Below are 14,374 nucleotides of genomic sequence, written 5' to 3'. Positions count from 1 at the left end.
CAGGCAAATTTAACTAATAGAAAACGTATAGATTTTTTGTTTGCACTTTCACTTCTTAGTCCTTGCATGTGTAACATCTATGGGCAGTTTTCTTTTTTTTTTTTGCCAAAGGTTTTTTTAACCCCAAAGATTTTAGATCTACAGAGATCCGTTGTAGACCTGGAAAATTTCTGCAAGTGCATTGACATTTATAACCATTACAGATAAGATGGCAGAAGTCAATAAGAGTTCTGACTCAAACTTTAAGAACCCACGGTGTTTTTAATCTTTTTCCATCGGTGATGCTGCTTACATCCTGCCAACGTCAATCTGTTAATACTCAAACACATTACTGATCAACTGGTTTATGAGACACCTCAACAAACTAAAATTAGTCCAAGTCAAAGATGGTGGTATTTGATATAAACATTTTCAGAATTATTGGCTTGGTGATTATAAACATGAATCAAGATTAAAAGCATGACTCAAATTCAACCATCCAGTATGATAGCTAAATGTGTTAGGCCTCCAAAAAACTTCTCCAGGCTATAAATGTAGACTTTTAGCTTGTTAAGTGTAATAAAAGCACAAATGAACACTTGCCTCAAGGCAATAACCCCCTATATAGTTATTTTTGGTGTGTATGGAAAAAAATAAAGGAAAACAAAATCCTTTTTTAGGATTTTAGGAGCTTTTTTGGTTAGATTTCTGAGTCTTTTTTGGAAGATGATCTGCAGTTTACAACTGAAGAAAAAGAAGTCCTTTCTTTAATCTCACAGAAAACTATTTTAATTTATTTACAAGATGCTGCGGAAAAAACTAAGAGGTTTCCTGACAGGAAAGTAACTCATCTTCACAATATGTACATAGCACTGAAAGTGGTTATTTCTTTTCAAGTACTGCAAAATGGTTCTTTCTAACTTGGAACCACAATAAAATAGTGGGGAAAATACTATCTTTAACTGGTGGTGACCAGTTATTATGAAAAATAAACAAAAAACTGGACTTTAGACTGTCCACAAAGAATGTATTCACCTTACAGATGGTGAGCATGACATTTTAAAATATAAGGGTTATTTATTATACTGAGTAAACTAAAATGGTCAGAATGTAAGATCAAGTAAGTAAATAAGAAAGTAGATTTTATATATATATATATATATATATATATATATATATATATAAACACCTTTCTCATATAGCAGTCACGTAGTGCCTGGGTTAGGTAAATAAATGAGCAAAATCAGACTTAGCACTGACCTGTGCAACTGAAAGGCAACAAAATTAACTCTGTTATAAGAGTTTTCTTTGGAGTAACATAGCAAGCATCTTAGCAAAACAACAATCTTTGGTCATGAAACATCTTCATGATTCAGTGGACCCTCACCTCTTCATAGTTTACCTACAAGTGGATTTTTCTGTGGAACCTAACGCCAAAGTACAGTTCTTGGTTTTCTTTGTAGAGCATATCTAAAATATTCTAAACAAATTTCAGCTTGGGAAGCTGAAATACATAGCAGCAATGCTACTTGACAATCTATTTGCTGGTGTTTGCAAAGCAGCCAATCCAGGAGCTCCTGTCAGGTTTAGCGGTGGTGAGTGGTGGAGGCAGACGCTGAGACCCAGGTAGGATGAATGATGGTGAATTTAATAAAGAAACAATAATCCAGGGAATCCAAAACACAAAGTCCAGACAGCACACAGGAGCGGATGCAGGAGCTCACAAACAGTGACAACCGGTACTGGACAAACACGACGAGGAACAAAGAACACAGGTGGGGTTAAATACACAGAGGGTAATCAAGGAGACAAGAAACACCTGGGAACAATCAAGGGGAGACAATACAACACGGAGACTAAGAGACACAGAAACTCCAAATAAACAGATAAGGAACAGATCCTGACAGCTCCATTCATTTTCTTGAAGATGATTGGCTGTACCTCCAAGAGTGGAAATTAGAAAAACGTTAGCTTCTGTGGTAGCGCTAGCATTGTTTCCACTGTGTTTCAATGTGTATTGAGGTATGTTGGTTTTATGGTTGTGAAGCTACTGCAGTCATGTAATGTTTAGTTCAAACTATTCATTGAGCCTTTTGGGATGAGAATCAAAGAATTTGTACATTTTTTAAAAATATTGTTAACTGTTTACTATTTGAAAATTTGAATGATTTGGTGACAGATTATGGTGAAGTTGCAAATCTTAGCGTGTCTCAACCTGCTTCTGGTTCCTAAAAACAAATTCAGAACAGTACAAAAGATATTTGTTATTATTGTTTTTTGTGGAGTTTGTTGTGTTTGTTTTTGATTAATGTCTTTATGTTATGCGAAGAAGAGCATTTGATCAAAACTCACCCCAATTTTGATGAATAAGTTTCAAAATTTTAAGTGAGATCTCCTACTATGTTTTCATTTTCTCTGGTAATGTCAAAGTAGCAAACAAATGGGTTAAAATGCAAAAAAAAAAGACTTTATGATAAGATTTAGGGTTTGTTAACATGTTGACAGGCTGCACGGTGGCGCAGTTGGTAGCACTGCTGCCTTGCAGCAAGAAGGTCCTGGGTTTGATTCCCGGCTGGGGTTTGCATGTTCTCCCTCTGCATGCGTGGGTTCTCTCCGGGTTCTCCGGCTTCCTCCCACAGTCCAAAACATGGCTGTCAGGTTAATTGGTCTATCTAGGTGTGAGTGTGCATGGTTGTTTGTCCTGTATGTCTCTGTGTTGCCCTGCGACAGACTGGCGACCTGTCCAGGGTGAACCCCACCTCTCGCCTGGAACGTAGCTGGAGATAGGCACCGGCAACCCGCCCGACCCCATTAGGGACAAAGGGTGAACAGAAAATGGATGGATAACATGTTGACCTTATTTTTCTCTTGTATGTTGCTACAGATTTCACTATATGACTAATCTAAAAAGATTACATGACTGGATCAGATTTTTTCCATCCAAAGTGTTGAATTTCAGAGATGCGAACTGACACAAGCCTGTCTTTTGAAAAGTAAACTGTTGAGTTTCACAATCTTAACCTTTCACTTCTTGGCAAAGCTGGATAAGTTGTAGAGCTATTTTTGCCTTCCTTCAACCAGGAAGTTACTATTAAATAATTCAGAAGTAAACAGTGTTGTTCCAGATTTTCCTCAAAAGCTAATTTTGAAAAGATAAATAGCAGAAGTAAAATTTCTTGGTAGTTTCAGCTTCTATTATTTTATTAAATTTTGTTGCTTCCCCCCATGGGAGAAAGCCACTCTGCTTCTGTTTGCTCAGTTGGATCACATTTTTAAGATTGTTGATCATTAATCTGCAATGTTGTCACTTTTTCTTGTGTCCATATACACAAGGTACACCTGAAGATGGTTGGAGAAAAATAAAGGCAAACTTCCATTATTTTATTAATAAACAATATTTTCTTCCTCCTGCTGTTTTTTGACACTATTTCCTTTCCTATATCTTTCAAAGTGTTTGCTGTGTGGTGAGATGGAGAAGAATTTTATGTTTTCTCAGACTTCAGCTTGTTCAATATAAGATTGATTTCATTCAGAATTACCTCAGCAAATAAAGAAATATGGAGCTTGCTCAGATAAAGAGGGGTGAGGAGGGGAGGCTGGACGGCGTGGGCGTCGAAGCTCAGGCGGCAGCTACGGCTGATGACTCAGGTGATGTGTCATACTCCAAGCTATAAAAGGGAACTTTTACATTTTGTCCACACAAACACAACCACACACACGTACAGTACTCACACTGGACTCAGAGGGACTTTTGTTTACTACAGCAGGAGCCTAAAGATGAAATGTAAGTTTGTTCATCATACTTTTAGAGGAAAACATCATGTGTGTGTTTGTTTGTGGGGGTGTGTAGGCGTGTGTGTGTGTAAGAGGGAGTGTGTTTGTGTAGAGGAGGTGGTGGTAGTGATGGGGGTGTGGGATGGGGGGCATTCACTGCACGTGGTCTTAACTTTTACTTTTTGCCTGTGAATGTTTTAGAGTGAGAGTCAATGAAAGAATGAATGAATGAGATGTTGATTTAGTTCATGACTGAAGCATGAGAAGTGTTTTTTTATTTAATGTGGAATCTGAATGACCCACTGTTTGGCTTCAGCTTGGCTGTGATTGGATAATCCTTTGTGTACGAGATGCTGTGTGTGTGTGTGGAGGCGTGTGTGTGTGTGTATGTGTGTGTGGGGGGGTGTGTGTGTATATGTGTGTGTGGTAGGGATTTCCCCAAATGCTTCCAACAAGAACTAAATTGCTGTATTTTTCTTTCCTCAAAACATCTGTGGTGAAATATTCTTCTTACTAAGCAATACATTTTCACTGAAATCACTTTTTAAATTTATGGTATCTGTAAAATCCATTTTAATCTTCTAGCTGTTTGTTAGGGTACTCGTTTAAACAACTTTATGTAAACTGGACTAAGTCAGCTACTCCTAACAACAAATCAGAACCACATGAAAAGTTAGGCTTTTTACCAACAAACACCAATCAACTTTCACTGATGTGTTAAAAAGTTCAAAACTTGGTTTGTTTAGAGTGAAACTGAATAACTGACATGATTATTATCAGTTTGTAGTGATTCAATAAGTATCATTTAAATCAGGGAACTTGAAAGTATCATTCTGCCAGGTGGAGCGCGTTGTGTTTGGTCTTCTGTATAAGTTGTTGCGTCATTAATTAAGCGGACACAGTGTTGGTGTAAACTGGGGGAAGGACTCCTCACACCACATGTTGGTCGCTGAAAGCAGCAGCACTGACTGGCTTTGTGTTTGTGCTGCACAGCTTTGGTAAGAAAGTGAGGCTGGTGATGTTATGATGCCTCCTCTGTTTTCTTTTCTAGCAAACTGAAGAAAAAAATGTGGTTTTGGGGGAATTTACAGGTCCAAACTTGTATGTGATGGTGAAGTTTTGCATTGTGTAATGGCATAAAAGCAGGATTCTTCTTGCTTTTATGCAAGAAGAGAGTTTGGTTGAATTAATCTTTATACAAGTGGTGTTTTGATGTATTTTCCTATAAGTTTTTGATAGATTTTAAGTAGTTATGGTAATTCTCTTGCTTATCCATCTGGCTATAATGCCTATTATAAAGTTAATGTTGTAAAAATCATGGTGACAGTTGAATAAATCAGAAGAAAAAGACTAATGAAGAAAGGCGAGTCACTTTTGCAGACATCGATGTCGTCATTGCACATCACCAGCACACTTACAGTAATATATCCTATAGCCACATCGATCCTGACTCCTGTGATGAGTCAGCACTTAGCAGATTGCCCCTAGTGATCAAATGTGGTACTACAATTGAAAATACACAGCAGTCAAGAAGCTTGTTTCTTGCTTTGTTTTTCACCTCTTTGTTTCCATAACTGCTGACGCTGTGAATACACCATGACTCATGCAAAAGCTGGTGGCTCAGCTTCTTTTATGTGTGGTATCATCCAGATGGGGGTCAGAGAAATGAAGACAAAGCAATGATTAGAAGGTTACATTTGGACTTGTGTCGGGGATAGAGTTATAGTAAGTAGTAACGTTACACTGCATGTGTCAAATGTGGTTATAGATCAGGAAACAGAACGCTGCTACTTGAAACTGTGGCTGCTCACATCTATCCAGTTACTCAGACATGACTTAATATGATCAATATCCTCTTTTTACAGGCCAAGGCAGGTGGCTTTGGATTAGTTTCACCTTTTTTATGGAACCAGAGATCTCAGCTTCCTTGACTTGCATGAAAATCAACAGACTGCAGAGAGATGAAGGTCATTAGATTTACACACTTCAGTGATGAGAGTCAATAATGTCAGACACAGCTGAATAAACTTTCACTTACTTAATCATCACATAAGCCTCTGAAACTAAGAAAAACGTCATCTCAGGATAGTGAACCAACGAGGGACTGCATGACACAGCATGATGCATTTCTCTGTAATTGTAATGTGAAACCAGAGTCATACTGAAAACATGTAAACGCTGACAATGGAATAATAGAAGTCCTTATAATATATGGATTTAAACCTTTATTTATTCAAAATTGTAAATTTATTACCTGTGCAGTTGATGTAGACTGATAGCAAGCAAAAAATTTAGTGATTTGATATCCATTGTCTATTTGCATAATGTAACACTGAGCTCCATTTCTCTAAGCTACTTTTCAAAATGGGAAAGACAAGAGAGTATAACATTCAAGTGAGGTAAATGTGTGTTGAAGTATTCTGCTTCCATAAACTTGTCCATATATAGAGTCAGAGCAATAGTTATAACATTAAAAACAACTCATAATGTGACTAACCTGGCTCTTGCCACCACTCATGAGCTCACTCATAGTGAGAACGTAAGGGAGGTAATAAAAATCTGTTAGATAATTACACCAACAGGTGGTGTGTTGGGGTCACTTAAATCCAACCTTTTAGGTACTAAGCTTGATTTTGCATCTGTATATTTGAGCAAATCACCAGTTTGCGTGATATAAGCTGTGATGGTAAGCAAAAAGATTGCTTGTTTCATAGAAAGAGTTGTGGTTTTGTCCACCTGAATAATCTGATGATAACTCTGTGATACTAAAGGAAGTGTGTGTTTTAAAATCCACCAGCCAGTTTGTGTCTGTTTTCTGTTTGGTGCAGAGCAGAGAGGGGATTTTCACTGAGTTTATGTCTGGAAGCAGCTGCCTGTTGCTGATTAAACCCAGACCTTGAATTTACAAACTGTCACACAGAAGCAGCAAGTCAAGGAAGTTAAACTGCTGAAAAATGGGGAAAAAGCAGTCCCTAGTTACTAATTTACTACTAATACGGTTTCATGCCACATTAATGTTGCATATTTTACATTTAACAACAAGACCCAGTTCACAGCAGGAGCATGGAATTAAAAACTGTAAACATTAGAAAAGCATTAATTTATGAAAGTCAAAGCCGAGACTTCTTTGAAGCGAACAGAGCACCTGTTCATGAGTCGATTCGCTGTCCTTGAGAGCAAAAGCAAAGAGAGCAGAAGAAATAAGGCGTCCACTGAGCACACACAGGAAACTCCAGTGTTTGTTTGTCTGACCCAGCAAAAAAAAAAAGGGGGCACGAACTCAAACGGAAACTGCGGAAGCGGGCGATTATGTGAGACACTGCACGCACTTGTTTGTGTTTCATGTTTGAGTGAATGTGTTCTGACGAAACGGCCTGCTCCACACATCAAAGACGGCCCATTCACTCTGCTTCTGAAGCAACTTTACTGTGAGCCGTAATGCTGTCACAGCTGTTTACTCAGCCAGATACATGACTGTACACTGCTCTGCCTCTGGATGTTTTTCTTCAGGTTTTTTTTCTCCCCGTCTCTTTAGGTTTTTGCTGATTTCTTCCTCAGTAATTTTCCAACTGTTGACTGAAGATATTCCAGTTTTCCAGTGTGTGTCCTTTGGTAACTGAAAACTCCTTCATTACGGCTTGAAACCAAGATAGTAGCTGATAACAGATAGATTTATTTTGAATCATTTTGAATGCCTGGCTAGATGTTAATCTGAAAGAGGACATCTGTTTGTGATTTAATACTTTATTTAGTTTGGCTCTCTCAATTTGGATGCAGTGTTGAACGTTTGTGGTGCAATTCAACCACAAATTTATTCAGTGTAAATAGCAAGAATTTTAATTTCCAGATGTCTTCTCACCACAAGTGCATGCCTCTGAAATTTCTTTCAGACTGAATAGATTTTTTCAAAACTGGAGGTTAATGTGACTCATGTTGACAAATATTTGCTGAAACATTTTACGATTCCCCTGATAAGGGACTTTATCTTGTGTTCTACATTTTGCAATCCCTCTCCCACATAATATGAGCAGCTGGAGCAAACAGAGAAGGAAAACAAGATTCAGGTGGGGATATGAATAAAACAGAAAAATCTCAAAGTTTGTGATGTCATTCTAGTGGACAATCAGGTCAAAGACAAAACATACACAACACTGAATCATATTTGTAGCTAAGCTAGTCTAGCATTAGATTACAAAATGAAGAGGTCAACCTTCCCAGCAAACAGAAGATTTATAGATGTAGCATCCTGCACCAGTTACACATGAATAAATCAGATGCATTCATTAGAATATATTTAAAATTCAATACCTCATCATTAGAAATCATCTCTAGACTTGAAAATTGAATATTGAAGATGTTCAAAATCTGTGGATTTGAGCTACAAATCCAGGTTTTTTTTATTATCTAAATTTTATTGTAGTCTTTACACTAATGTTCATGACAACCGAGTAGAAAAGCATAGTTTGAAACTTAATTTAGTGCTGCAACATAATTCACCAAGTGAAGTAGAAGTTTAAAATTCTTCAAATTCAAAAAGTCTCAAACTTTAATAATAATTAAAAAGTTGCTTTTGTTGTTTCAGACCTTTGACCTTTTCTAGAACTTAGATTTGGACCATTGAGCATGAAGTTTGAGAAAAGGTTATCTACAAATACAATTTTGTGATGTTATTCACATCTAATTTACCATTAACATGAAAAATGGATCAAGGAGTCAACAATAAGCCTCATACTTTACATGAACTTCTTGTTTTTCATTTACTGCATTGATTTTCATGTAAAATCAGTGGCACGGTTCTTGAACCTCCTACTAACTCTTACAAATAAATGTAAGATTTTTAGCAGATGGAGAACAAATGAACATGTAGAAATTGAAAGAGTTATGTTGAAAATTAAAGGGTAACCACTGTGGCAACCTCCTGCCTTTAAGTGAACTCATAAATTAGACTCATTTTAGTGTCTGGGAAGCAGTAAAAGTGTCTGAACTGGCCCAACACCCTTGACAAAGGAGATGTTTTCTCTCCAAAGAGCACAGCCCAAGGCGTCAGTCTGCTGATGTCATCACATACAGACTAATCTGAGTCAGAACGGTGGGCTTGCTCGTCTCTCTTACAGTGTGAAAGCACGCTCTAAAAAAAAACCCTGCATAGCTCACATTCCATAAGCATGACCTAACACATCTAACGGACAAGACTTTTCTTTGTTGATTTGAGGTTTGGGGTTTTTAAGTTTGCATAAATCAGTGAATAGGTTTACAGACAAGGAGCTAATCTTGATGTGAAAGGTATTTCTTCGAAGACAAGTAATTAATGATTAAAAAAGTTTAAAAGTACAGGATTCAAACCATTAATTTTCAGATTATTTTTTTCTCTATTTGGATTCATCAAACACAAAATGAGATGTTTGACCTGAGAAGTCTTTATTAAAATCTTAGCCTATATTTTTAGATCTGGCTGAAACAACAAAAGTTGTTTTTTTAAAGTGTTTTTGGAATATTCAAATGTAAGCACAATAATGTCACTAAACAATTTACAAACTGACAAGAAACAGTGACAAATTCACATTTTATTAACCCCAAATCTACAGAAGAATTAAACATTTCTTTATGATCTACCATTTATATAAACCTCACAACATTTTTGAAAAGCCAAAGCATTGTTTATCCTTATCTTGATGGTCCATCTGCTGTAACCCACCCATTCCAGCATGATGCATGAAGTATTTGCAGATGACACTGCAGACTGTCTGCACAGCAAATGCTCTGACCCCCCTCAATACCCAACAGTTGTTGATTGAGTGGAAGCATGTCCAAGCCTGCAATAAAATGAAGTCAAGTCACGTTTCTGATGCTTTACATCATAAAAACATCATACAGTCACCAATTATAGTGCAAGTAATAAATATTACATGTTGTCAAATACCATTATCGAAATCATCAAGCAAATGAACATCAAATGTGTTGGTCAGTGTTCCACAGATGCCAAAGTAGAAAGATGCTGCATATTTTGTATCAGTTTTAGATACAAAGACACTTCTTATAGTTAGGCAGCAGAAACAGAGGAAATAACTGTAACAAAGGAGTATTCATCGAAATGAAGGTGAGAACGGCCCTCAAGCACTAAAGACAGAGCAACAGTGCACCTCCTATTAAACTCTTGGGCTCATTTCGCCTGTGGCATTTTCTTCTTTTTTTTATATATATATTGTTGGATGTAATTTAAACAGCACTCAAATATTTGAAAATTATGAAGTCACAATGCATCTTTTTGGGACCAATATGGTTCCAAAAAGACCATGTTTTTTTGGTGTCCAGTGACCAGTGTGTAGACCTCTACCTATCAATGCTCTGTAATTTGCTTGAATGAAAGATTTACTTTTGGGGGAAAATATGGCACCATAACTGGCTCCAGGCCAGGGGATCTTGTTCTTCCAAATTCAGCCCTAATTACACCTGCTTTATACTTGCAGAGTCACCCAGCAGTCAATGGGCCAGAGAGAGGTTGCCGGTTTATTCACAGGGTCACATAGATGTACATGTGTAGTGAGACTTAATGGCAAATTTAGAGAAGCCAATTAACCAATTATCTAGGTTTTTTTACACTGTGGGAGGAAGCCAGACTACAGAGAATGTCTAAACTCCATGAAAAAACGGCCCCCAGAGGGTTAGTGAACCTGTATTTCAACCACATTTCATTATACGTGAGTTGAGCTCTTTATATGGTGTTTAGTCTTCCCAGAAACACGAGCCACGATTGGGCAGAATCTGTTTGTGTTTGATGTTTCTGCTCTCTAAACATCCGTCCAAGCCACAGCGCCTTTCATCCTGTCACAGAGATCAAACTTCTCACAGCTTTTATCTGATTTTTCAAATGACTGTAAATGTCTAGACGACAAGGTACTTTAAAGTTATCTGATAAAACTGTTAATGCAATAAACAAGTGCATTGTAACTGCAAAACAAATGTGAATTGCAGCTGGAGTTTTTAAAGTGTTTGACCCAGTTCAAGTGTTGTACAGTGTTACTGCTGCTTTGGCAGCAACTAGCATTAATTATGTCAGCCAAACGGCCTCCTTACTGTCGTGGCCTCCTTACTGTCAAACTACAAACTGACTGCAGCTGCCTCAGAGCTAATCTTGTGCGTCATGAGGTGTAGAAATGAAAACAAGCGTCGATCCAGTCTTGTGGTTTTTTACTTTGAATCACAACCACATCACTTCTGGGTAAAAGAGAAGAGAGGAAATCTAAGATGTGCTGCTGGCTGATGCAGCGTTGCACACACCTGTCTGTGCAGCTGTGTGTACGACCACAGCTGGATGACAGTCAGTCAGTTGGACTGGATTTGGTGGATTCTTTTGAAGGAGAACCATTTCTTTGTTGTCACAAACGAGGCTTCAATGAAACCAGACCAGTTTTCCGTGGCTCATTGTGTGCGCCTCTCTCCTGTCTCTGCAGTTCTTCCTGAGACTTCCTCGTTCCTGTTCCACCTGCTGCTTCTGACTGAGCTGTTAGTCCGATCTTCATCTCTTCCCATCCGCAGCTCCTCCCACTGTGGATTTTTTGGATCGATGATCCATCAGGTGGAAAGTTTGATGAATTTATCGAGAAAAATCCATCAGCTGGTAAGGCTTATTTTGAACTTCCTTGATCTCTAGCATGACAGTTATTCAGTTATTATCTTTTTTTTTTTTTACCTCTGAATCATAGCTTATATATCTTTGTTAACTTACTAGAATTTCACTGACGTAGTAACAGTTTGGCAAGAAAGGAAATACAATTTTCCTACCAGGAATCAGAAAATGTTCTGGGATTTGTCACCTTTACTGGTATATAGACCAAATGAATGATGGTTTTTTTTTTACTTTTATTTCTTATTGTGTTTTGAACAGAGAACAGAAGACCTCGAACACTTTGAAGATGCCAAATTCAGTCTGGATAGCCTTCCTGACTTGTATCACACTGCTGGCCATCTTAAGTCATTGAAGGTATAAAACTATAAAGATAAAAGATTAAAACAACTTATCTCTTCTCTTCATTCCTAAATAAAATATGTGATTTATGTGCCTGCAGGTTAATGAATCCTTCACTCAGATGTATGGATACACTCAGTCCTTCAAACTGCATATCGACTGGTTGAAGGTTGCTAAAGAAAATGTCAGTTTGCCTTTCCAGACAGAAGAGGGCGCCAGCTCTCATCTTCTGCAGTTGTCCAACCTCATTGAAAAATGTTTTCATCCGGTAGGTCCTCCTGCATTTATACCATTACATTATGTGAAATTTTTCTGCGAAAATAAAAGTACAGAAATTATAGATATTGCAGCACAGAAATTGTCAATGTACTGTTAATTAAATTATGCCAAAGGATGGTGAGAAAATAGAAATGTAAAATATGTGCAAAAAAAACAAGCACATTTATCTGAAGTTAAAAGAAATGCAACAAGCCAACAATTAAAGATAAATAAAGTAAATGGGTGTAAAAATTAAAAATTTGTAAAAATATCAAAAATAACTGTTAATTTAGCACTTCTTATAAGTGGCTACAAGGCATGTCAGAAGGTTTTGGTTTTTTTTAGATTTTGTTAAGTTCCGATTATGATTATATAATCATATTATATTATATGATTATAAAAATATGATTATACTATTGTATTCATATTTATTTATGCCAATAAAGACAGAAACCCCTTCATTTTTTTCCTGTTACCATAGTTTCATAAATATGCATATTTATTTGAGTCAATCTGATTTCACCGTTCCTTTTTTCTTTTTGTTTTTAGCAAAACAATGAGGCTCTTCCGTCAACGGCACCCAACCTTCCTGTTGTCTCCAACGCCTTTGATGCCCTTGTGTACTCTGTAGAAATTTCTGACAGGTTAAAAGTTTTCTGTGTGTGGTCAAAAAGAGTCTTACGGTACTTCCAGAAGCATTCTTAAAAAAAGGTCTTGCAGCCTTTTCGGAGGCAGTCCTGCTATTCTAGACAGTGTAAGCCTTAAAGGGCATTAAAACATCTTCCACAAAAAAACCACTGCTAACTCCAGAATGTTTTTAAGCAATATTATGTCATGTTAGTGGACTACCTCAAGATGGCAGCATTAGGTAATCTGCTGTGGTGGTTCTGACCCAAACATCTCAGCTACAACCCACTGGATTACTATGAAAGCTTAAATAAGGATAAAAATACTTTTTATTAATTTTATTATCCACTTTTTTCTAAGCCCAGCTGTAGTTTAGAAATGTGATTTTCCAAAAGATTCCCCATATTGACAAGACTGTAAAAACTAAGAAAACTTAACGTTTTATGCATTTTTTCTGCAAAAATGTCAGTTTGCTTGGTTTTATCAACAGAAGTGAAATGGTGAGAATAAGGAACCAGTCTGGCAGCTTCATTCACTCTAGACATGATTTTGGTTTGCATTTGATTAAAGTATTTAAATGATATTTTCTAAATGATTTAAGAATAATTTTACCATGCTTAATGAAAAGCTACTCTCACTGCATTATGACAATTTTAGTTCATATACATAATTGACATATTAGGTTTCAATCATCACAGAGGACTGAAAAAAGTTTTTTTTTTTTTTGCATTTTTGCCTTTTATCCATATGTGAAAAGTATTTTTAGATAAAAAGTTTTAGAAATAGATAAACTGAGAAGATACAGAAATTATAGTCTATTTTTCTTAGACCGTTTTGCATATATCTAAATATCACCCACTGGAAACAAACAAATATGCCCAATTTCTTATTATTTTTCCTGCGCTTCTGCCATCATTATGCATCAGCTGTGCTGTGATTAATAATCAATAACAAAAGGTTTAAAAAGGTTGCTTTCAGTTATTTTACCAGAATTTCCAGCATTGCTCAGACTGTTCTTTGCTTGAATGTATTTCTTTTGCTGGTATCAACATCACTAACCATGAGTGTGGCATGACTGTTTCACCATCTGATTGAATGTTTGCCAAATGGAAAGAAATGTCTGTTTAAGAAATGTATGATGAATAGTGTTGATGCATAAATCTATGCAAAGGGCTTCTTAATGCTAGTAGTATCAGAACCATCTCCATTTGATGTGACTGAGATCAGTGGTGCGTTGTTTACAAAGTATTTTTTTGAACAGGTTGTCATATGAATTTCTTTTAAAGGAAAGCAGAATGTAGGTTTATCTTGTAGGCTTGAGGAAATGTATATTTTTCTTTTACATGTAGCCATTTGAACTGTACTCATGCACTGTGCCGAGGTAGTGTCACCTTCGACCTTTACTCCCACTGAGACTGTTTACACTCACAGTGCCTGCCAGGTGTTGATCAGAATGATGAACCGAGTGATACGAAATATGGATTCTGTAAGAACTCTTGTGTTATATTTTTTTAACCTATTTAGAATGCTATTTATCAGTTTTTATATTTTGTATTTCAGCTTTGAGATGCAGGCATCTCATTTTTTTCAATAAATATTGTTTTATGTCATATATAATATTAATATTAATGTATTATTGTTATTGTAACTTATACTATTTATATGGTTATAATGTATTGCTTTTGTATGTTTAATGTAATTAATAAAATAAATGAAACATAAAGATTGTTTCAGTGTGGTGAGTAAATTGTGATACAATAAACAAATCAG

The 14,374-nt window shown here is 36.6% G+C and overlaps 1 protein-coding gene across 2 annotated transcripts; it reads left to right on the top strand.

Annotated features, from left to right (window-relative positions):
- Nucleotides 1-3,697: 3,697 nt before the first annotated feature.
- Nucleotides 3,698-14,173, top strand: LOC102221858. Of its 2 annotated transcripts, XM_023344710.1 has the most exons (5): nucleotides 3,698-3,763; nucleotides 11,205-11,371; nucleotides 11,639-11,734; nucleotides 11,820-11,987; nucleotides 12,527-14,173. In XM_023344710.1, the coding sequence occupies exons 1-5, from the start codon at nucleotides 3,757-3,759 to the stop codon at nucleotides 12,680-12,682; spliced, it is 594 nt and encodes a 197-aa protein (XP_023200478.1). In that variant the 5' UTR covers nucleotides 3,698-3,756; the 3' UTR covers nucleotides 12,683-14,173. The 2 variants fall into 2 exon arrangements, with proteins under 2 accessions (XP_023200478.1, XP_023200477.1); XM_023344709.1 differs by lacking the exon at nucleotides 3,698-3,763 and having other exon boundaries at nucleotides 10,921-11,371.
- Nucleotides 14,174-14,374: the final 201 nt, after the last annotated feature.

This window comes from Xiphophorus maculatus, chromosome 13, assembly GCF_002775205.1.
Source record: "Xiphophorus maculatus strain JP 163 A chromosome 13, X_maculatus-5.0-male, whole genome shotgun sequence".
In the NCBI taxonomy this organism is placed as follows: Eukaryota; Metazoa; Chordata; class Actinopteri; order Cyprinodontiformes; family Poeciliidae; genus Xiphophorus; species Xiphophorus maculatus.
This window is presented reverse-complemented; position numbering and strand designations above follow the sequence as displayed.